Genomic DNA, 24,305 nt, shown 5'->3' with positions numbered 1-24,305 from the left:
TCCATTACCTGTGTGTAAATTGATGTCAGTATAAATTCTGCTGTTCTGTGAAGGCCAAAATTATTATTATTTTTTTTTACAGTTTGTTCAGAGTACAGCGTACAAACTGCACTATGAAATCAAAGGACTGCACCAGAAAGGTCAGGGCTAAAGTTGTTCAGAAATTTCAGGCAGTGTTATGTTATGTTAAAAACTCCTAAGCTTTGAACATCGCACAGAGCACTGTTTAATCCATGATATGAAAAAATGGAAAGAAAATGGCATAATTGCACAATTATTGCACAACTGCAAACCTACCAAGACATAACTGTCTACCTAAACTGACAAGCAGCGCAAGGAGAAAAAGATTCCGGAGAATAGTCAAAATATTCATGGTAACTCTGGAGGAACTGCAGAGTCCACATCCCAGGTGGGACAATTTATCTACAGGACAACAATTAGTTGTGCACTCCATACATCTGACCTTACTAGATAAATGGAAAGAAAGCCATAAGAAGTCCTGTTTGCAGTTTACCAAAAACTGTGTAGGAACACAACAAACACATGAAAGAAGCTGCTCTGCTCAAAACTTGCCAAACCTGAACTATCTGGTCAAAATACAAAACACAGAAGCAGAAAGCTAACACACCACATAATCCTGATACATCATCCCCACTGTGAAACATGTGCTGGTAGCATTATGGTGTTTGGATGCTTTTCTTTAGCAGAAACAAACAAGGAAGTTGGTCAGAATTGATGGTAAAATGGATGGAGCTAAACACAGGGAAACCCTGGAAGAAAAACTGTTAGAGCCTGCAAAATATTTGAGACTGGGGCAAAGATTTTCCTTTCAGCAGGGGAACAACCTGAAACAACCAGCCAGAGCTACAACAGAATGGTTTAGATCAAAGCAGATGTGTGCGCTTGAATGACTCAAAGTCCGGACCTAAATCAAAATGAGAATCTGTGGCAAAACTTGAAAAGTACTGTTAACGGACACTCTCCTTTCAATTTGGTAAGGCAAAAACATCTGTCTCTAAATGACCAAAGCTGCTAAAGGCAAAGCCCAAACAACTAGCTGGAATTATTTTTTTATTGTCACTGTTGTAGGAGGTGGCAGCACGGTGGCGCAACTGGTAGAGCTGCTGCCTCTCAGCGAGCAGGTCCTTGGTTCAAACCCCGGTCCAGGGGCCTTTCTGGGTGGAGTTTGCATGTTCTCTCCGTGCATGCGTGGGTTTTCTCCGGGTGCTCCTGTTTCCTCCCACAGCCCCAAAACATGCATGTTAGGCTGATTAATAACTCTAAATTGTCCCTAGGTGTGAGTGAGAGAGTGAATGGTTGTTTGTCTCGTTTGTCTCTATGTGGCCCTGTGATGGACTTGCGACCCGTCCAGGGTGTACCCCGCCCCTCACACAGTGATTGCTGGACATGGGCACCAGCGACCCCCGTGACCCAAAATGGAATAAGCGAGTAAAGATAATGGATGGATGGATGGATGTTGTAGGAGGTTGGACCCAAGGATGCAGACTGACACAAAAAGCTCTAGAAAAGAAACACAACTTCTATTAAAATGAAAAAAAAGCCTACAAGGCAAAAATACTTACATCAACTAAATGAGACATGGGGAGGTAAAAGGAGAAGCAGATGTGACATGAAAACCAACAATACTCAACTGGTGAGGGAGGTGACACTGAAAAACTAAAAAGAATGGGGCTAATGAGTGGAATGAAGACATGGCAAACTGACAACTGAGGATAGGTGTAGTTGGGACAGACAGGACAAAAAAAGCAGAGATTCACAAGGAAATAGAGGTCAGGTGCATGGTCCAAAAAACATCCAGACTGGTCACAGAACTCGGATGGACAACCCTGAAACTGTCTCAACCGGTGACAGCGTTCGGGTGGTTGACCTGAAAAATGTCTAGGCGAGCAACGTAACTTGGGTTGTTGGCTCAAGAACTGTCCAGACCATTGACAAAACTTGGGCAGTCAGCCTGGGAACCATCCAGACACTATCAAAGACAGACATGAGAGAGGCATCAACATCAACCACATCAAGACCCTGGAAACTCTGAAGAAGAGGTCTCTGGAGACTATGATGACTCAGGAACTGGTGACTCTGTAAACTTGGGAACCAGTGATATTGGAGACTCTGGAACTGGTAACACTGGCGACTTGGGGACTGACGACCCTGGAAACTTGGGAACTGATGACTTTGAATACTCTGGAATCTGTGACTATAGAGGCCCAGGGACAAGTGACTCTGGAGAATCAGGAACTGGGAGACTCTGGGGAATTAGAACCTTGATCTGGTGCTTCAGGACATTCAGGATGATCAAGAACAGAAACTGACACACACATGATAGTTGCAACACTGGAGACTCTGAGAATTTGCAGCCCCCTGAGGACTTGAAACTCCCTGTAGACAATGGTAAAAGACCCATGGAAAGTGGTGACTGAAGACCCACTGACACTGGTGGCTGGAGATCCACTGACACTGGTGGTTGGAGACCCACTGAAACTGGTGGTTGGGAACCCACTGAAACTGGTGACTAAAGACTCACTAAAACTAGTGGCTGTAGACCCTCAGATAATTGTGAGGGAGTTTTCCAGATTTCCTTAAAACAATGCTTTTTTCCCCATTTTCTGCTTCTGAGAGGCATCACTGATATATCACTGTGTATCACTGTGTGATACACAGTGATATAGTTTATGTTTGTAATGGGGTGAAATGTAAAGAAAAGTTAAATTGGTATGAATTCTCTCAAAGCGCTGTATATATGAATACATGGACAATTGCCTAAGAAAAAAATATTAGAGTAGAGTAGAACCACAGCTCCTACACATTGAGAGGAGCCAATTGAGATGGTTTAAACATTTGATTAGGATGACTCTCAGTGGAGGTATTTTTAGGTATGTCCTTCGGGCATCATGAGGCAGACCCAGAATGCTTTAAAAGAATTGTATTTTTCAATTGGCCCAGGAAAACTTTGAGATCCCCTTGGAAAAGCTGCAGGAGAGAGGATGGTCTGGTTTTCCATGCTAAGGCTGCTACTATAATGACCAGGACCCAGAAAAGTGGAAGACAATGATGAAGGTTGTTAACTTAAAGACTTGCAGCTGTAACTGCTCTCAAAAGGATCCAGGGAGTAATTACTTGACATGAAATTGCATAAAGCATGCTTTTTTTGTAACATTAAATATATTTTGCACCTTTAAACTGGTAGGTATTTTGTGTTAATCAAAGATACAAACTTTGTTAATTCCAGGTCATGACAGAGCAACAAAAACAGTTTCACAGTGTCTTACCTGGAAGGTGATGTCCTCGTCTGCGACCCGGACTGTGACATCTGCATGGCCTTTTAATTCTTTTGCCATAGACACACTCAGAACAGTACCGGGAGCTGAGCGATGACAGCTGTCCAAAAGCTCAAACCTCTGAAAACACCACAAGAAGTGACTGTGCTACTGTATAAGCAATGCATCTGCATCACATATCATACTGTACACACATTACATGCAACCATGCAAAGATCACACTTGGACTGCTTATATAAGTGCACTTACACTTAACACGCCTTCCACAGCAGTGTGCCCATCTTTTCCTAAAATACTCTTGTATGGATAAAGTCTCTGAATTAGCTGCTGGGAGGACAGCATTGGGAAAATATTCTGCAGCACAAAGAAAAATAAAATCATTATATTTGTTTTCCTTTTCAAACTTCAGACAATAATTATTTTTCCTTAAGTCTGACCAGAACATGAAGTGCAGAAATCAGGTTGTCCACAGGAAAGTCGGGGAGGCCCAAACTAGATGATTCTTGTGAGCACAGCGTCATGGCAAGTGACAGCAGCTGGGACACTCTGACACAACAAGACACAATGTAAATATTCTGAAAATGATCAGGAAGCCGTTTTACATATTAGCTTCTTACACTACCTTTCTGCAGAAACATTCGGTCCAGCTGCATACAGCATCTCAAGCTGGTCCTTAAAATATAAAAACAAAAATTATGGAAGAGCTATACCCTTTAAAAGACAGCATTTCCCCAAACATTATCAAAGGGGAGGAGTCCACACCTAAGGTACTAACAGTGGATCAGCAAAAGGACAAAACATTTCATTACAGGAATTTGAAGATGAATATTACAAACCGGATTCCAAAAAAGTTGGGACACTAAACAAATTGTGAATAAAAACTGAATGCAATGATGTGGAGATGACAAATGTCAATATTTTATTTGTAATATAACATAGATGACAGATCAAAAGTTTAATCTGAGTAAATGTAACATTTTAAAGGAAAAATATGTTGATTCAAAATTTCACAGTGTCAACAAATCCCAAAAAAGTTGGGACAAGTAGCAATAAGTTGCTGGGAAAAGGAAATTGAGCATATAACAAACAGCTGGAAGACCAATTAACACTAATTAGGTCAATTGACAACATGATTGGGTATAAAAAAAGCTTCTCAGAGTGTCAGTGTCTCTCAGAAGCCCACATGGTAAGAAGATCACCAATTCCACCATTGTTGCACAGAGAGATAGTGCAGCAATACCAGAATGGTGTTACCCAGCGTAAAATAGCAAAGACTTAAGTTATCATCATCAACCGTGCATAACATCATCAAAAGATTCAGAGAATCTGGAACAATCGCTGTGCGTAAGGGTCAAGGCCGTAAAACTCTACTGGATGCTCGTGATCTCCGGGCCCTTAAACGTCACTGCACCTCAAACAGGAATGCCACTGTCAAGGAAATAACAGAATGGGCTCAGGAGTACTTCCAGAAAGCATTGTCAGTGAACACAATCCACCGTGCCATCCGCCGTTGCCAGCTGAAACTCTACAGTGCAAAGAGGAAGCCATTTCTAAGCAAGCTCCACAAGCTCAGACGTTTGCACTGGGCCAGGGGTCATTTAAAATGGAGTGTGGCAAAATGGAAGACTGTTCTGTGGTCAGATGAGTCACGATTTGAAGTTCTTTATGGAACACTGGGACGCCATGTCATCCGGACCAGAGAGGACAAGGATAGCCCAAGTTGTTATCAACGCTCCGTTCAGAAGCCTGCATCACTGATGGTATGGGGTTGCATGAGCGCTTGTGGCATGGGCAGCTTGCATGTCTGAAAAGGCACCATTCATGCAGAGAACTATGTTAAGTTAGAGGTCTGTATTAGACATGAATGGGAGAGCATTCCTATTTCTAAACTTGAGAAACTGGTCTCCTCTGTCCCCAGACGTCTGTTGAGTGTTGTAAGAAGAAGGGGGGATGCCACACAGTGGTAAAAATGGACTTGTCCCAACTTTTTTGGGATTTGTTGACACCATGAAATTTGGAAACAACAGATTTTTCCCTTAATATGATACATTCTCTCAGTTTAAACTTTTGATCTGTGATTTGTGTTCTATTCTGAATAAAATTTTAGATTTTGGCACCTCCACATCATTGCATTCAGTTTTTATTCACAATTTGTTTAATGTCCCAACTTTTTTGGAATCCGGTTTGTACGTTGAACCATTCCTGCCATATATATAAAATATTTGTACAAAAAATGCATAAAATTTGTTGCAGTGCACGAGAGATAGAATTCTACCACACCAAACTCTTTTGTAGTAAGAAGCTGACAAACATTTCATTGCACAAGATTCAGTATTTTACATATAACTACAGAAAATGTAATTTTTCAGAGAAATACATATATCCAATGTGCAAAAGCTCTCTTAAGCAGGGTTTTATAAGTTCTTTACTAACTCACTGTTTATTAGCTCCTGAAGCTTGACATATTTTAGCCTGCACAAGTGCATCAATATCAGGCATCGGATCCTGAGTAGCAGCTAATGTCATAATGCCATTTAGGTGTTTGTGTGTGAGTCATGGGCACAGCTTTGTTTTATTGATAATCATTACAGAGAACTCATGTTCACAAAGGCAGGTAGTCCCAAACATGCACAAAACTTTTGCAACAACTGCTGTTAATTTAGTGTACCATGGCAAGGGATACTGATAAAAAGTGTTCAAACCCACTGAGGCAACTCTGTCCTTCAAATCCATATCACACTTTAAATCAGTTCTTTCAAGTTGGATTTCAATCGGCATATCAGAAGCTAGGACGGTGAATGGTGAGCAAAATCCACAAAATACTTTGTCAAGTTCACCAAAGACCTGAAACCATCTTTCAAACTCCCTCAGCAATCCATAATCTTGCCTCTGTACCATTTCATGTCAATGTTAACTCTGGTCGCACACATATCTCTAAGATGGGGAAAAAAGAGCTTGTTCAACTGTTTCCCACAAAATCAGCTTCAACTTGAATGTGTGTATGCTGCCATAATACAGTGTGCTGTGTGACAAACTTTTATGTGGCATCACAATAGTTTGTTCAGATTATATAAGTGCTCTGTGATATCCACCACAGACGCAAGGTCCTGCAGCCATTGTGGAGACAAATTCCATTACTGGTTTCACTGTTCTCTTCATGAACTGTCCAGTTTTCCTCGCTGACCTCTTGGCTCTGGGTTAAAACAGATTACCGTTTTTAAGACTCACCATCAACATGTTTATCTTCTCTTGTCTCAATTGTCCTAGCGATTTGTTGTATTTTTCACCATGCTGAGTCTCATACTTGGCTGGATATAATATTCCTTGAAGACTGAAACTTGCTGCATACCTACAAAGCACAGGTTTCCCATTCGCTTTCGTAAATAAATAGGAACTTGTCTAATTTCTTGAAAGACTCGACACCTTGTCCACTTTGTTCTTTTTTGACAACATTTTTGATAATGAGGATGCCAGAGGGAAAATACGTTTGAATCACAAGTCAGACATTAGAACAAGAAGGCGAATTGCTGCTATATGCTGGTTACTGGGTCGGAGCAATGTCATGTCCGCTACCCTAACTTGTGAAATGAGACATTTTCTTTTTTCTCTTCAGTTTTTACAACCATAACACACACAGCTTTATACTAATTTTCTTTCTTTCTTTCTTTCTTTCTTTCTTTCTTTCTTTCTTTCTTTCTTTCTTTCTTTCTTTCTTTCTTTCTTTCTTTCTTTCTTTCTTTCTTTCTTTCTTTCTATCTATCTATCTATCTATCTATCTATCTATCTATCTATCATCTATCTATCTATCTATCTATCTATCTATCTATCTATCTATCTATCTATCTATCTATCTATCTATCTATCTATCTATCTATCTGGTTTGCTGGTGCAAAGAGAATAACCTTCACATCAAGGTGAAGAAGACAAAGGAGATGATTGTGGACTTCAGAAGGAACAAAAACATCTACACCCCCCTGAACATAAGAGGATCTGCGGTGAAAGTGGTCTCCAGCTACAAGTACTTGGGTGTGCACATGAATGACAACCTCAGCTGGAGCAACAACACCACCAGCCTGATCAAGAAAGCTCATCAGAGACTCTACTTCCTCAGGCGGCTGAGACGAGCTGGTCTGGGAAGCTCAGTCCTCACCTCCTTCTACAGGTGTGCAGTGGAGAGCATCCTGTGCTCCAGCATCAACGTGTGGCATGGAGGCTGCACAGCTGCAGAAAGAAAAGCTTTGCAGAGAGTGGTGAAGGCTGCACAGAAGACTGTTGGAGTCAGTCTCCCCACCATCACAGACATTTACACCTCTAGATGCAGGAAGAGGGCTACCTGCATCATGAAAGACCCCACTCACCCAGCACACACACTTTTTGCCCCGCTCCCCTCAGGAAGGAGGTTAAGTGCAGAACCACCAGATTGAGGAACAGCTTCTACCCTGAAGCTGTTAGACTCATGAATCTATAACCAGATTAATCACTGTGAAAAATTACTTCATGTTGCTGCTGATCTGTTTCAATGTTGCTGCTGATCTGTTTAAATGTTGATGTGTTCATGCGTGCACATCTGCTCACAGACTCATGTTCATGTTTGTGCTGATGTTCAATGTTTTTATGTTATGAGTGCTTAGTGTATATTTAGTTGATGTTTTTCTTAGTTCATATCTTAGATGTTATTACTGTTTTTCTTATACATTTTATTGTTGGATGTAACTGGGACCTTGTGTACATAATTTCGCTCCACCACATGTACCCCATGAGGTGCGAATGACAATAAAGAAACTCTGACTCTGACTCTGATCTATCTGTCTATCTGTCTGTCTGTCTGTCTATATATATATATATATATATATATGTAGTGCATATATATTTTTATTTTATTTTTTATTTTTTTTACAATTTTTACATAGTCAGCCTTATTGTTTCCTATTTTGCCTATATCTACAACAATGTGAAGTCCAGACATTTGCCCATTCTAATTATGGCCAACAGTGCTGTAATAAATCACAAAGTCACGTGACCATTGCTCCCTCTAGTTGTCTTATATGATCTAAGATGATCTAAGATCTAAGATGATCTATGATCTAAGTAATCAGATTTGATGTTATTTACCTCAATGTGAATGTGATCCGACCATAATTGAAGCTAATAATTTTAACTGTTACAAATAAAAATTAGCCTATAAAAACAAATTAATCATCATTATTTATTGAATTGGTTACTAGATATTAGTTTATATGGCAGATATTGTTCTACAGAGTGTAGCATTATGCAGAATCAAATTACAATTGAGTCCAAATTATTAAATAATACAATCTGGTATTGCTTCCGGTTGCAATGTTTGTACATTTAGTAGAAAATTATTAGATATTTTGACTTCCATGCATTTCTATAGCCTAACCCAGACCCCAGTCCTACCTTAATGCAAACCTTATCCTAAACCTAACCAAAAAAATATGTTGATATTTCATTGTGTTAGGATCGGGTTTTGTTCTAAATAAGGCCTAGCAGTCCTGACATAGTAGGTGATTATACCAGAGAAGGTTCTAAAAGCACAACAAAAACTAAGTATGAACGTACACACACACACACCTACACGCACGAGCGTACACACACACACACAATAAAAAGGTAGGCCCATAACATTTGTCCACACTACTTTAGTTTCTGCTGCTTTCATGACAACCCTTATTTTATCTCCTTACAGAGACATGCTGGTGGTGGGAAACTGTTGGTGTTGAACAATGTACAGGTTCTTGGACATCTGACCTTGAAGGGAAGGTAATAGATATCTCTGGCTTGAAAACGAGAGCGAAGAGGAGGATCCAGTGGGTTGCCCTTGTATTTGGGAACAGGAAGACCTAGAGCAATGACTCTGAAGTCCTCACTAACACGAACAATCTTCCAGCTGTCCAGCTCTCCTTTGGTATGCTCCTGCAAAGAATGAAAACTCATTTTATTTAAAAGGTATAAAATTGTATGTAATGTGCAGACTAAATGAGTTTTTCTGGAGACGGTCCTTCTTAATTAAAAGACAAGAAAACTGAAGGACTAGTAAGAAATTCCAGGGTCTAAGTGTGAAGATTTACCTTGAAAATTCCTCATAAAATACAGCCAAAATTATTTAAAAAAAAAAAAAGAAGTTTAGACAACACCCATATGATGATGGCTGAAATGTGCCATTGTTAATTTTGTTAACTTAAAATAATTGTCAGAATGATTATCTGAAATGGGAGGGTTAGATGGGTGAATACATTTGGCTTGTTGAGTTAGGGGTTAGAGTTACCTGCAGCAACTTGTCGTAACGCTCCGCTGACATCAGGAAGCGTCCGTCCTCCAGCTGCATCTCTCTGTTCTCCAGTAGATTGTTGAGAACAGGTAGAACGTTTCGCTCTGCCTTCTCCAGCCCCTCCAGGACCAGGACTCGGCCTTGTGTTGCTGCTCTTACCGCACACTAGAGACAACATGACAGGCAATTAAATATAGCCAGTGATGCTTGTTAAATCTCAGTAAACGGTTATAGAGGAAGATATATCAGGAAAACAAGTGAATCGCCTCCATCAGATGCAAACAATGATTCAACCTCAGGTCAAATTTGATGCCTTATTGTAAAAAAAAGACCCTTTGACTTAAATGTAAGAGCTCTTATACAAAAATGAACCTATCAATGAGGTTTCACTGCCTTTGTTCCATAAGAAGTGCAAAGCTTATTATGATAAATAGCTTGGGCTAAAGGACAATTATGTGTGTGTTTGTCTGTAGTATCAAGAAAATATCTCATAGAAACAATCCATCCATCCATTATCTTCCGCTTATTCCGAAGTCGGGTTGTGGGGGCAGCAGCTTGAGTAGGGAGGCCCAGACATCTCTTTCCACAGCCCCCTCCTCCAGCTCTTCGGGGAGGATTCCACAGTGTTCTCAGGCCAACCAAGAGACATAGTCTCTCCAGCATGTCCTGGGTCTTCCCCGGGGTCTCCTCCCTTTCGGACAAGCCCAAAGAAACCTCCCTGGGGAGGCGCCCAGGAAGCATCCTTACCAGATGCCCGAACCACCTCAACTGAATCCTCTCGATGTGGAGGAGCAGCAGTTCTATTCGGAGTCTCTCCTGGATAACTGAACTTCTCACCCTATCTCTAAGGGAGAGTCCAGCTACCCTGTGGAGGAAACTTATTTCAACCGCATGTATCCACAATCTCATTCTTTCAGTCACTACCCAGAGCTCATGTCATGACCACAGGTGAGGATAGGAATGCAAACAGAGAGCTTTGCCTTACAGCTCAGCTCCCTCTTCACCACAACGGACCAGTACAGAGTCCAAAATACTGCACCAATCCATCTGTCAATCTCATGCTCCGTTCTTCCCTCAAAACCCCAAGATACTTGAACTCCTCCACTTGAGGCAGAAACTCACCCTCGACCTGAAGAGAGCAATCCACCCTTTTCCGGTTGAGGACCATGACCTCATATTTGGAGGTGCTGATTCTCATCCCAGCCGCTTCACACTCAGCTGCGAACATCTCCAGTGAGAGCTGAAGATCATGGCACAATGACACCAACAGGACCACATCATCTGCAAAGAGCAGAGATGGAATCCTGAGGCCACCAAACCAGAATCCCTCCGCCCCCTGGCTGCACCGAGAAATTCTGTCCATAAAAGTTATGAATAGAATCGGTGACAATGGGCAGCCCTTGCAGAGTCCAACTCCCACCCTGAAGGGGTCCGACTTACTACCGGCAATGCGAACCAAACTCTCACACTGCTTGTATAGGGACCGAACAGCCCGTAACAATGGGCCCCCAATCCCATACTCACGGAGCACCCCCCACAGTGTACCCCGAGGAGCACGGTTGAATGCCTTCTCCAAATCCACATAACGCATGTATGGGCAAACTCCCATAACCCTTCGAGGACCCAAGTGAGGATAAAGAGCTGATCCACTGTTCCACGGATAGGACAGTACCCACATTGTTCCTCCTGGATCTGAGGTTCAACCAAAGATGGGACTCGCTTCTCTAGTACCCCTGAAAAGACCTCATCAGGGAGGCTAAGGAGAGTGATGCTCCTGTAATTGGAGCACACCCTACGGTCCCCCCACCCCAGTCTGCTAATCCAGTGACACTGCCCCTGCTGTCCACGCGACATTGCAAAGGCGTGTCAACAAAGACAACCCCACAACATCCAGAACCTTAAGGAAATCAGGGTGAATATCCACTCCTGGAACCTTGACGCCTCTGAGAGTTTTAACTACCTTGGCGACCTCAGCCACAGTTATGGACGGACCAACCCCAAAGTCCCCCAACTCAGCTTCCTACATGTAAGACATGCAGGAGGGATTGAGAAGGTCCGAGAAGTATTCCTTCCACCTCCCGACATAAAATAAATGAAAAATAAAATTTTCAGAAAATGATCATTGGGTGAACATCTAAACGTATCAAAGTTTGGATTCATTCCCAATCAAGAAAATGTTAGCAAACACAAAAACAGTTTTAATTCAGTCAGTTTTACAAATATTAAACTAAACTTAGGTGTGGCAGTAACTGAGCCCCACCACATACTTTGTACTTAACACATTGTGCAATATTTTTGCTTTAGCATAAAAAGTTGGCATCAACCCTGACTGTTAGCAAAATATCTCAAGAATGACATGAAGGATGTTAATGAGACCCTCAAAAAGCAATCACTTGTGTACATCTGCAAATAATTAAATTTTGGAGTCGACCCAAGTCAAGACGGCTGCCACAGCTCACTGACCTTAGCCAACACAAAAATAGACCAACCTCATTAGTTTTACATACACTGCACTCACATTGATGTTGTGGCAGACAGACATCCATAACACATGAGCACTAAAACATCTTGCAAAACCAATGTCACAAGATCAAACATCATTTACAAAGTCTGACCAAAACTTCTTACAGCATAGAATGATTTTAGTCTAACGTCACATGTAAGGTGGTGGATGCAGTGCTTCAAGAAATGCTAGACTTTCAATTGTATTTGTAATACAACTACTCCAAAAACTTTGAAAAACAATCCATGTTGTTTTAAGAAGGTCTAATTTCTGCCACCATTTTTTTAAGGAGTTTGGTTAGCATATGTGTATGTGTGCATCTCTTCATCAGCAGAATTTAAAAGCACATCTGACATCAAGATGCAGGAAACTAGACAGTTTGGCAACCACAGAGTAAGCAGCCGTGTAATTAGGTGAACATATAAATACGTAGCAGGTTATGTGGGAAGCAAAACTATAAAACTGTAGCAAGAACAAAAATAGTCAGATAATGATTAGAAGTATGGGTGACCCCAGGTGACAAGAGATAGAGAAACACAAGATGAGTTTTGTGTTCTGTCCTCCATTTAGAAGGAAAACACTTGAGCTGATACGTGGGTTTAAGAGAAACAGCCTCACGTTTAAGAGAAACAGCCTCACATAAGAGTCTGTTAAAAGAATAAACGTTTGCTTCACTAACCCATATTCCGCTAATTAAAATTTGCCTCACTAATGCTAAACCATTAATAGGTAAAAAAAAAAAAAAAGAAAAAAAAAAACGGCCGAAGCAAACGCTAAACCGTTAGAATGACTGTCACTCAGTCTGCATGACACGTCTTCGTCTCCCTCCAGTTGAAGCTATGTTGACCAAACACATCTTGTCACGTGTACATGTGGAAGCTACCGTAATAGCATACTAAATGACCTCCTCAAAACATACGCACAACAGAAAGGAACAAGCTTGTGAATTTTGTCAGTGGACTTAAAGTTGGCTAGACCTAGTTCAGCAGAAGCTAATTCTGTTAAAGGTTTCCAAAGTTAGCGAAAATGCACATTTGCTAAACGAAAAATTTATTCCACTGTTAGCTTTTAGCGGATATGGGGAACTGTGCTCATCACATGGATACAGTGATGATCTGTTGTTAGACTTCTGTGCTACTTGTGGTTTGTCTATAACAAACAACATGTTTGAACATAAGAGTGTCCATAAGTGCACGGGGCACCAGGACGCCCTAGGCTACACATTTATGATAGACTTTGTAGTTGTGTCATATGATCTGTGGCCATATGTTTTAGACCCTTGAGTGAAGCAAGGAGCTGAGCTGTCAACTGATCACCACCTGGTGGTGAGTCGGATCAGATGGCAGAGGAAGATGTTGGGCAGATACAGTAGACCCAAATGTGCAGTGGAAGCTTGCAGGAAATGCCTGTCAGAAAAACCTGTCAGAAGGCTCTTCAACTCACATCTCTGAAAGAGCTTCAACCGCATCCCGAGGGCGTCGAGTCAGAATGGACTTTGTTCCACACCTCTGTAGTTAAGGTGGCTGGATTTTTTTCTGTGGCCGCAAGGTCTCTGTGCCTCTTCTCTTGCGGTAGCCATCCTCAAATGTGGTGGTGAATGACCTGAGTAAGGGAGACCGTCAAGCTGTAAAAGACCTACTGTGCCTTTGAGAGGAGCCAGCTGAGGTGGTTCGGGCATCTGGTAAGGAAGCCCTATAGTTGCTTCCCAATCAGCCATGTGAGACTGGGAGGAGACCCCATGGAAGACCCAGCACATGGTGGGAAAGACTATGCCTCTCATGTGGCCTGAAAATGCCTCAGCTGGGTCTCACTGATCAAGCTGCTACTTCTGCAAACTGACTCAGGAACAAGTAGAAGAAAATGGATGGATGGATACAGTTGTTGCAATTTCCTTGATGACAATACAATAGATTAAGGGTGCGTTCACACTAGCCCTGTTTAGTCCACTTTAATCGAACTCTAGCTCGTTTTCCTAGAAAGTCCGGTTCGTTTAGGGAGGTGTGAACGCGCCATCGAACTCTGTCACGGAACAAAAAGACGAACTCTGGCCCGGGCTAAAACCTAGGTCTCGGTCCGGTAGAAGCGAACTCCAGCGCAGTTCGAGTGCAGTGTGAATGTAAACAGACCGAGCCCCGCTCCGCAGGGTAAACAAACACGCAGTTCTCTGACCTTATATGGAGCCGTCAGCTGCCTTGTGTGGAAAAACAATATTCTCCATGGTCTTCTGTCTCATCTTCTGCTCATGCTAAGTCCATTTTTGAAAGATGACAAAATATAACTCCTAAAACTGCTAAAACTTGATGCTACTTCATTTTATTTTTATTTACAGAAGAAGAAGAAGACGTGTCTTCAGAGGTTTTTGTGTTGTTTATTTCAGTAGTTCTAGGTGCAGCGCCCCCACAGGCGAGCGGGGGAATAGGTTGGTTCAACAGGTTGACTCGACTGCACAGTGCAGTGTGAATGCAAACGCACCAGCTCAAATGTAAACAAAAGCTCATGAATATTGGTCCCGAACCGAACCGAGTCTACCGGACTATCTAGTGTGAAAACGACCTAAGGCATATGCGTCTAACTCAAGGCCCGGGCCCTCGTTGACATGTTATCTGGCCTCCCAAGATGACATGTGAAACGTAAAATACTTCTATCTCTTGAATATTTTCAGTAATCTTTGATTATGTCGAAAGCACAACAGAGAACATCAAATGAGACCAATCAAACTCTTGTTGAAGAAACTGCAACCAAGAAAAGATGTTGGGGTTGGGTATCTGATTTTAGTTCATATAGATTCTGAAATTGGCCCTTAGTTTGAAAAAGTTTTTAATTTTGGCCCCCTTTTTGTAAGTGAGTTTGACACCCCTGGATTAAGGTATCTCACAACAAAGAAACCTGTAATCTGATCTGCTCTAATCCAATCAGATCTGTAGAGAAGTTTTATGCCACACTCAGATTATGCTTTTTGGATCAAATGAAAAACACATTTACCTGGTCTATGTAGAAAGCCGTCCCTGATTGAATCTCTCTCCGTTGCTTCAGGTCATTCTCTGTGGTGTCCCTGGACAGTGCCACATATTCTACTTCTCGCTTGGTCAACTCCTGGATAAAAACAAGGGGCATCAATTATGTTACATTTAAGTGACCACATAACACTTTTTATGCGAGTCTAAACAAGTTTTTTTTAGCTTTTATTCAACCCATCCCACAACCTGAAATAATGTCACATATTTTCATTTGTTCTATTCTTATCAAATTAACAAAGCTGGACAAAGGCATTTTGAACATTTGTCCTAAAACCAGTAACAGGAGTCTTTGCTTACTTAATCTTCAGAAACGGCCTGGAAATGTTTTTGGCTGCAGCTACCATGGATAATCTGGGTATCAGGACTCTGCGAATGATGGCTTTTTACTGCACATATGCACACTCTTGTTTGGCTGGAGGGTTTTTTCTCTTAAAAGGGAGTGTTTCCTTTCCACTGTCGTCGGTCTGCTGGCTCAGGACGGGAGGTTGTTACAAAATGGAGATTCAATGCAATCTGCTGGCTTCCTTAGGTAGATAGTTTTTTACTAATTGGCATTTAATAATTATGTGAATGTTTTTGTACCGTGTCATGACAAACATTTGTTGTGAATTGGTGCTATATAAACAAAACTGAACTGAAGCAAATTGAAGATTTAGACACAGAGAGTTGATAAAGCGCAATGTAACCAGCCTTTACGGAACCAAATGCTCAGTGTTAAAGAGATCTTCAACTATCTGCACATGTGGCCCTTAATATGTTGTTATTTCTCTATTCTATTAAAAGTTGTATGTGACCTATGAAAACTCACAGTTACTTAAAAATGTATGTATTTATATTACAATTTTCATCTAGGAGCGTCGCCATTATTTTAGCGGAGTAATGCATTCTGGGGCGATGACTTAAATAGACTGCAGTTGAGACTAAAACACAAAGCTAAAAAGTTGTTAAGTGTGACAGTAATTTTTATGTCTATATTTTTGATTTACATAATTTTGTATATTGCTTTGTGTGTTGTCTGTTGTTCTGTCTGTACAGCACTTTGGTTGGCCTTGTCGCTGTTTTAAGTGCTCTATAAATAAAATGGTATGGTATGGTAACACTATAACCGTACTTGCCACCATACACATTGCACCGCTGTATAAGTCGCATCAGTCCAAATATGTCTAATAAAGTGGAAAAAAAACATAAATAAGTTGCTCCGCGGTATAAGTATCTATTATGGGTCACTGCTGACAACTCAGAAACGTGGGCCGGTGTTGTGCCAAAAATTGATTGGCTGTCAAATGGTGGCCACGGGAGCATGCACAGGAGGACTTTAACAAGAATTTAACAAGATACCCACTTGAAAACAATTATTTGTTTGCTCGAAATTATAGCAAAGGTGTTTAACTTTTCCATAATAAAAGGACTTTAACGATCAAATCATTTGCATTTCAAAAGCCGATTTGCAGCTGCGGCAGCACGCAGAGGGAGAAATCGCTGTGCATTTCTTCAAAATTCACCAAGATAACCAACCACCTAAAAACAATTATTTGTTTGCTTGACATTATAGCAAAGGTGTGTCTGTTTAACTTTTCCTTAATAAATGCACTTTAATGGTCAAATCAGCTGCATTTCGCCTGGGTGGCATGGTGAAATGCAGCTGATTTGACGTTTGCTCCAGGACTGCCGGAGCGAGACAAAGGTAGCATTATATGGCAAGCCAAGTGTCTCATTAATAACCATTTTTACCTATTAATAAGACACTTGGCTTGCCATATTAGGAATCAACCTTTATTTATACAGGTAAATCCCATTGAGCCTCGAGGACTCATTTACAAGAGAGACCTGATTTCAACAAAGAAAGATGACAACAATAGACAACAGCAACAACAATAAACAGTTATAAAAAAGCATACTACAGGTTTTTTTTTTTTTAACAAATAGGATGGCTAAAAGGAAAAGGTAACAAAACAAAAAACAGCTAGATTCCAAGACAAATGTAGAAAACTAACAACAGGAACATGTCAGCATTGGACCCTGCCAGATGTCCAACAGATTCTTAAAGACACTTAGAGAGGTCAAGGTTGAGAGCTTCAAATCTTTTTGTAAGATATTCCAGGAAACAGGAGCGGAATAGGAGAAGGCCCTTTTGCCTAGTTCAGTCCTCATTGAGGGAACACTGCAGGTAATAATGTCCTGAGAGCGCACTCCGTAGCTGCACTCACGCAGAGACATGTAGGAGGAGATGTATGAAGGCAACAGACCAAGAAGTGATTTAAAGATGAAAATGTACCAGTGAGAGAGTCTGCGTGAAGTTAATGATGTCCAGTTAACCAGTGAATACAGGGTGCAGTGGTGGGTACGATAATCACAGCCAGTTATGAATCTTAGTGCACCATGATAGACAGCATCCAACATCTGCAGGGTTCTTGTAGGAGCGTTCATGTAAATAATGTCACCGTAATGGAGGGAAGGAAAGTCACAGATACAAGGCGTTTTCTAGCATTCAGGGTTAGACAGGATTTGTTTCTGAAAAAGAAACCCAGTTTAACTTTCAGTTTCTTTATCAAGTTTTCCATATTATGTGAACCAATGTCATGGCTCACTCATGAACTATGACATTGACCTTTTCTCTCTAGCCCCGCTAGAGAAACAAAAGGTCACTAATCTGGGGGTGATAATGGACCCGTCCTTAAAACTCAACAGTCACGTAAACATGATGGTCAAATCCTGTTTTTTTCAGCTGAGACGGCTGTCTAAGCTGAAGCCTATACTCTCCAAAAAGAACCTCGAGACAGTGATCCACGCCTTCATAACATCTAGGCTTGATTACTGCAATTCACTTCTGTTTGGAATCAGTCAGTCCTCCATTGCTCGTCTACAACTGGTCCAAAATGCTGCAGCCCGATTTTTAACTGGTACAGGCTATAGAGAGCACATCACGCCAGTTTTGGCCTCCCTGCACTGGCTACCCATTCACCTTCGGATCCATTTCAAAATTCTCATGTATGTTTTTAAATCACTGAACAGTTCCGCCCCATCCTATCTCACTGATCTTCTGCAGCCATATGTCCCACCGCGCTCTCTGAGGTCAGCAGACCAGATGCTTCTCTCAGTCCCAGAAACCCGTCGTAAGCTCAGAGGTGACAGGGCTTTCTCTGTTGCAGGTCCACGACTGTGGAATGAGTTGCCACTGAGTGTCCGGCAGGCTCCCACACTCTCAGTCTTTAAGTCTCGCTTGAAGACCCACTTCTATTCGCTTGCCTTTAACACGGTGTGATTTGTTTTGGTCCGGTCTGTTCTCTACTCTGTTGGCCATTTTAGTTAGCTTCTGCTGCTATTTGTATCTGTATTTCTATTTTATGTTTTCCTGTCTGCTGTGCATGTTTGGTTCTTTTGTACAGCACTTTGGTTGGCCTTGTTGCTGTTTTAAGTGCTATATAAATAAATTGGTATGGTATGGTATGGTATGGTATACTAGTCGAGAGCCCTCTAGTGGCTGAAAATGGTCATGTTCAATATTTTCCATGTCGGAATGAATGAAATCATCAGATCTCAGCCAAAAATTGGTTATAAATATGGGAAAAAACATAAATATGTCGCTTCACTGTATAAGTCGCAGGGCATGATAATTTATGCAAAAAGGTAAATGGACTGTACTTATATGGCGCCTTTCTATCTTATTGAGATAGTGCTTTACAACACAATCTGTGCCCTCATTTACCCATTCATGCAGCACTCTACTAGATCTCTACAAAGCTAATTGAACAAATCATTCTAAAGAGACTAATCAGAGCTTCATCACATTCATACACCGATGGGGCACACATCGGAGGCAACAAGAGGTTCAGTGTCTTGCCCAGGGACACGTCGGCATGTGACTGCTGGTGGAAGGTGCAACTTATACAGTGAAAATACGGTAGCTCAGGAGGTAACAATGACGGTGAGCCTTCCACGAACCAGCTCTGCTGTCCTCCATTCACATGGCAGCACCAGGCTGCTCTCACATGTGTGCACGCCCTGTGTTTAATATGTAGTTGTGTGCTAAGCATTGGTGTGTATTGCTCTGTTGTCCAGGTGAGATGGCTTGGCTTTACATGGGCTCCAATGTCACCCCAACTAAGTAAGGACAAGCAGCAGATTATGGATGGATGTGTAAACTGGCAAAAAATATATTAAAAGGATTATTATCATTATTATAAATAATATTTACATTTTTAAGTGCAACTCTAACATTTTAATTTTAGGTGAGTTGCGAACAAAGAGATTAGTGCAAGTTGTGTATTTTATTTATTATCACCAGCAAACAGTTTCATTCACATCATATCTAATGAAGTATTTTGATCACTTCTGTGTGTATGTGAAATGTCAGAACTCACAATGTACTGCATCGCTATGGATCGTCTCAGGGGTCCTGGGGGTCCAATGAGAAACACATCTTGGCCTAAAAGGTCTTTCTGCATGATCCATCGAAGGTGTTGAATCACAGTTTGTGGCAGCGAGTCTGAAACTAGAAACCCCAGACAAGAAAAATCTTATTACACCAGTATACATCAGGCATCACTAAATGATGAAGGATTCTGAAAATGTAATACTTACGGTATTTGAGAGGAACAAATTCTGGGTTCTGTGGTGTTTTGAGTACATAAGTGATCTCACCAATGTTCACCGTGTCGCCTACAAAAAGGAAAAAGGTTGAAAAACTATTGATACACTAATGTTCTACAGGTGTCTATCTGGAAAACTATCTAAAGACGTATTTAAAAAAAATAATTTGGAAACAAAACTTTTCTGAAGTCATTGTTCACAAAAAGTTTCTAAAATGTATTTTTATCCACTTCATACAAAAACTAAGCAGTGTTTATTGTGAAAAAGACCACATGTATGTGAGGTCATTTTCATCTGGGTAGAAAATACTGAGAAGTTGCAACAGGACAGAAAAAAGTACCAAGAATAGAAATTATTTTACTAGAGTTCCACTGACTTTTCCTGAGCCAGATCAAACTGTCTGCTGGGATAAAAAACAACAAACTTTACAAACAATAGTTTTCTGATTAGTAGAAATAACCTTTTAGAACCAAACCAAGTGTAGGTGAACAAACAAAAAGTGCTTTTGTATCACAAAAAAACAGGGCTGTGGTTTCACTTTATGTTCAGATGCAGGCGTCATTCATTCTACATTTGGAGATGAAGTAGATAAACTGGTATAGGAGAGCTATAAGAGTCAATCCAATATCTTTACCCACTTCTTCCTTTCCAGGTCATGGAGGTCACTGGTGCATTCTGAAATTATGTAGTGAATTTCTATTCAATGATGTGGAAAAATTGAAAAATGATCACTGAAATTAGCCCAGTTTCTTTATATTGTTAGAGAATGTTATGAAATTTTCAGCAAATGCTCTGTAATAAATGTTTAAAAGTGGGTTTTTTAGAGATTGGAATAATCGGTTGATATTCAGTTAATAATGAGCAGTTAATAATTAGATATTTATTTATTAAATAACTAGTAATGGTCCTGGATTCCCCTGATTTTTCCCCTCAGTAAATCTTGAAATTCCAGGAGATATTTCAGTCTCATGAAACGTTTAGAGCGTAGCATCTTAGTTGGCGAGCAAATGATTTATTGTAGCGGTCAGTGATTTAACTTTAGAATGTTACAAGTTAGGGCAGCACGGTGGTGCAGCTGGTAGAGCTGCCGCCTCTCAGGAAGCAGGTCGCCCCGGTTCAAATCTTGGCCCGGGACCTTTCTGTGTGGAGTTTACATGTTCTCTTTGTGCATTCATGGATTTTCTCCAGGTACTCTGGTTTCCTCCCACAGATCCAAAATGCATGATTGGTAACTCTAAATTGTCTCTAAGTGTGAGTGAGAGAGTGAATGGTTGTTTGTCTCGTTTGTCTCTATGTGTCCCTGTGATGGACTGTAGACCTGTCCAGGGTGTCCCCTGCCTCTCCCACAGTGATTGCTGGGTATGGGCACCAGTGACCCCCACGACCCATAACGGAAGAAGAGGGTAAAGATAATGGATGGATGGAACTTTATGAGTTATGAATGGGGTTACAAATTGGTGTTGTTTATTATAACTGACCGCTTCTCCCCCAATAATCATCATCTCCACATCATTATTATGAAATTATAATTATAGTAAATTACTGTAATTATTTACAATCACACCTGCCCCCACTCTCATTTGTCCCACTCTGGGCCCTAGCGCAAGGCCCTTAACCCCCACCATCTGCTCCTCCGGGAGTCCTAGATAGCAGCTCTCTGCTCCACACAGAGGGCTGTGGTAGCTCGGTGGTCTGTGTTTGCGTCAGGAAGAGCATCCAGCGTAAAAATAACTGCCAAGTCTTCGTGCGACTTAGTTCACTGTGGCGACCCCTAACGCAGGGAGCAGCCAAAAGAAGAAGAAAAGAAGATTTACAATGTTTGTATGCTATTACTATTAGTAATAGCATACAAACATTGGATATTGTCCAGTAAACACTGAGACGTTCAATATGTCAGCTGGAGAGCACTTAATGCTTTGTGGTACTCTTTCAAGACATGATCCAATGTAGTTGAGCTGGACTACTAATTCATGAACTTTTATTTAACCAGGAAAATCTCACTAAGATCACAGATCTCTTTTGCAAGGGAGGCCTGGGCCTGAAGGCAGCCTAACATGCATGTTTTTGATCTGTAGGAGGAAGCCGGAACACCTGGAGAAAACCCACACAAGCACAAGAAGAACATGCAAACTCCACATAAAGACCACAGGTCCAACTGGGAATTGAACCCAGGACCTTCCTGCTGTGAGGCAACAGTGCTAACCACTGAGCCGTCATGCTGCCAATTATTAATAACTAACTAATAACTAATAACTAACTAATAATAACTGGAAGGACTGGATCCAATGTGCATTAATTAATAAAACATTTTTAACAGAAAAGCACTTTAACTGTTTACATGATTTAACCATAGAGTACAAGTTACATTAACTTACTGTGGTTCAGGTTTAGTCAATTTGCTTCTCAAACAGGCCTTTATGTACAAGTATATACCATTAAGTACATACTTGTACTTATTGGGTTTTCAGAGATGACTGTAACTTTACTGTAGCCTAAGCCTAATTAATTATCTGATGCTAAAAAGCCACCAATCAGCAAAGATCCTGTACTTTGTAGATGCAGAATGGACTCAATGATAATTGAGTCCATTGATAATTGAATACTATCATTTACACGTTAAAATCTCAGAAAGAGCATCTTTTAATCAGAAGTTCAAATTCAAATTCCCTGAGTTTTCGCATAGTCTCAGTTTCCTTGAGTTTTCCCTGTCTGTAAAATGTGAAAGTCAGTTTCCAGGTTTTCTCTGATTTCCAGAGTTGCTGGGAACCCTGCAAAGCTGGGTCCTCCGTCTGTTGAACCTGTTGTTGAACTAAACAACTAAAGCTGAGAGAATACCTGCGGACGTGCAGAGAAGTTTGACCTCATGCGTCCTCCACATCCAGCCGTCTCGTCCCAGAACTGAACCCATGATGATCCGGACTCTTCGAGCAGCGACAGCGGCCGCTGCGCCACCGCGCAGTAACTGGGAGTGCATCCCTGAACAGTTCGAGTTTGTCCGTATGAAACTAAAAAGTACCGGCTTTGAGTTGCATTGCAGTCTGAAGAGGCCCTCTCCCCTTTACCGGTAGTCTGATCACGTATGACAGGTCCGGACGAAAATAACGGAAGGACAACGTGGTCCTTCACTAATGTCTACCGTCGGATTTAGGGTCGGTTAAACGATAGTTCCGCTGAGTCTACCTTAATTCTAAATTTTATAATTTAATATGATACAACATTTAATACAACATAAAATCCAACTTTTTATTAATGGACTAGTCTATTAATTTGTTCAATGTATGTATGTAGCCTATATTTTTGATTGGTTGATTTAAGATTTGATTTAGCATGTTCCAAGTGAACAACAATAAATATATAAAAATAACAGTCAATACATAATTAACATTTTCAAAAATGAGTAGAAAGAAACAATAAGCTTTACACCTATACTTTATCATTTAGAAACTAATTGTGTTTACTTCTCGTTTTATTGTACCTTCAGTCTTTACAATTACTCCTTATGACTTTTTGGTTATATAACCTAGAGACAAGTCAAAGAATACACATAGTTTCAGTTATTGACACATTTTTGCACATGTACACATATTTACGTATGAACACAGTGCTGTCATATTATGGAGACTTATACAAAGACATGCGCAGTTTGTGTGTCTCTGTGAAATTCTGCTTGGATTTCAGTTTACGAGTCAGTTTGTTACACAGCTTCACTCAACATACAAAGATTCAAAAAGATTTTAATGTTGCTTGAAAACCAGAATTTAAGTTTCAATATTTAATCACAAAAAAAGTTTTATATTTGGTAGTATCTGTGGTATGAACTCAGTCTGCTGGACATTTTCCAAATTACAGGTATTGCCCGGAAGAGGAACAGGTGATCCTCATCAGCTCATCAGTCCTAGCCTTTTTAAGTCATGGCTTACTCCAGTTCACTGTTGGAACGTTAAGTCGCAATTGTGACTAAGCAGCCAACCACTGAATTATTGTAATATTTCAGTTATTACCCTTGCTCCTGTTTCCCTTGTGCTGATGTGTTTCCTGGTTCCTTGGCCTGACTCCTGGATCTCTTTGACAACTCTGAACACAAGACCTGTTAGACCAACAATTACTCAGACTCTACATCTGCCTTCCCATTCCTGGGAATCTAAGGAAGGATCATCTCTCATTATGTGATAATGATCAAATCAACCTTTCAAGAAGTTATACTCGCCTGTCGTCCCTCTTTGCAGATCTCCTGGTCCACTATTTTGCATAAGTTTTGTAATAAACTCACCTGTTTAATATTGTCTCCTGGTCCTTCAGTGTTCGGTTCTGGTTATGCCTAAGCTAACCAAAAATGGCAGTGCTGTCAGAAGGTGTTTGTACTAAATTTTCCAGTATGAAAAGGATCTAGATTGGTGATATTTAATATTGGTGAGTTAGAACAGTGGATGTGTACAACCCAGCCTTCTGAACAGTTCTTATTGCTCTTTTTGGACCATATTTATTTGTTTATTTTCTTTTTTTGGCTGCTCCCTTCTTCAGGGGTCACCACAGGGTCGCACGAAGACTTGAAGATTGTTTTTACGCCAAATGCCCTTCCTGACACAACCACAGAGCACTGAGCCACCACA

General features: G+C 40.9%; 1 protein-coding gene across 1 annotated transcript in view; it reads right to left on the bottom strand.

The window, feature by feature from the left end:
- The window catches only part of vwa8 (von Willebrand factor A domain containing 8), a 152,043-nt gene extending 129,352 nt beyond the window's left edge, over nt 1–22,691 (bottom strand). The window contains exons 1-10 of the mRNA XM_037686695.1: nt 22,531–22,691; nt 19,687–19,764; nt 19,467–19,597; nt 15,071–15,181; nt 9,583–9,750; nt 9,066–9,230; nt 3,919–3,968; nt 3,734–3,842; nt 3,546–3,650; nt 3,288–3,416 (exon numbers count right to left, since the gene is read on the bottom strand). Of these exons, the coding sequence (XP_037542623.1) occupies nt 3,288–3,416; nt 3,546–3,650; nt 3,734–3,842; nt 3,919–3,968; nt 9,066–9,230; nt 9,583–9,750; nt 15,071–15,181; nt 19,467–19,597; nt 19,687–19,764; nt 22,531–22,669 (1,185 nt within the window). The 5' untranslated portion in view covers nt 22,670–22,691. The remainder of the gene's footprint in view (nt 1–3,287; nt 3,417–3,545; nt 3,651–3,733; nt 3,843–3,918; nt 3,969–9,065; nt 9,231–9,582; nt 9,751–15,070; nt 15,182–19,466; nt 19,598–19,686; nt 19,765–22,530) is intronic.
- Nucleotides 22,692–24,305: the final 1,614 nt, after the last annotated feature.

This window comes from Nematolebias whitei, chromosome 13 (genome assembly GCF_014905685.2).
Source record: "Nematolebias whitei isolate Nwh7 chromosome 13, NemWhi1, whole genome shotgun sequence".
Taxonomy (NCBI): Eukaryota; Metazoa; Chordata; class Actinopteri; order Cyprinodontiformes; family Rivulidae; genus Nematolebias; species Nematolebias whitei.
This window is presented reverse-complemented; position numbering and strand designations above follow the sequence as displayed.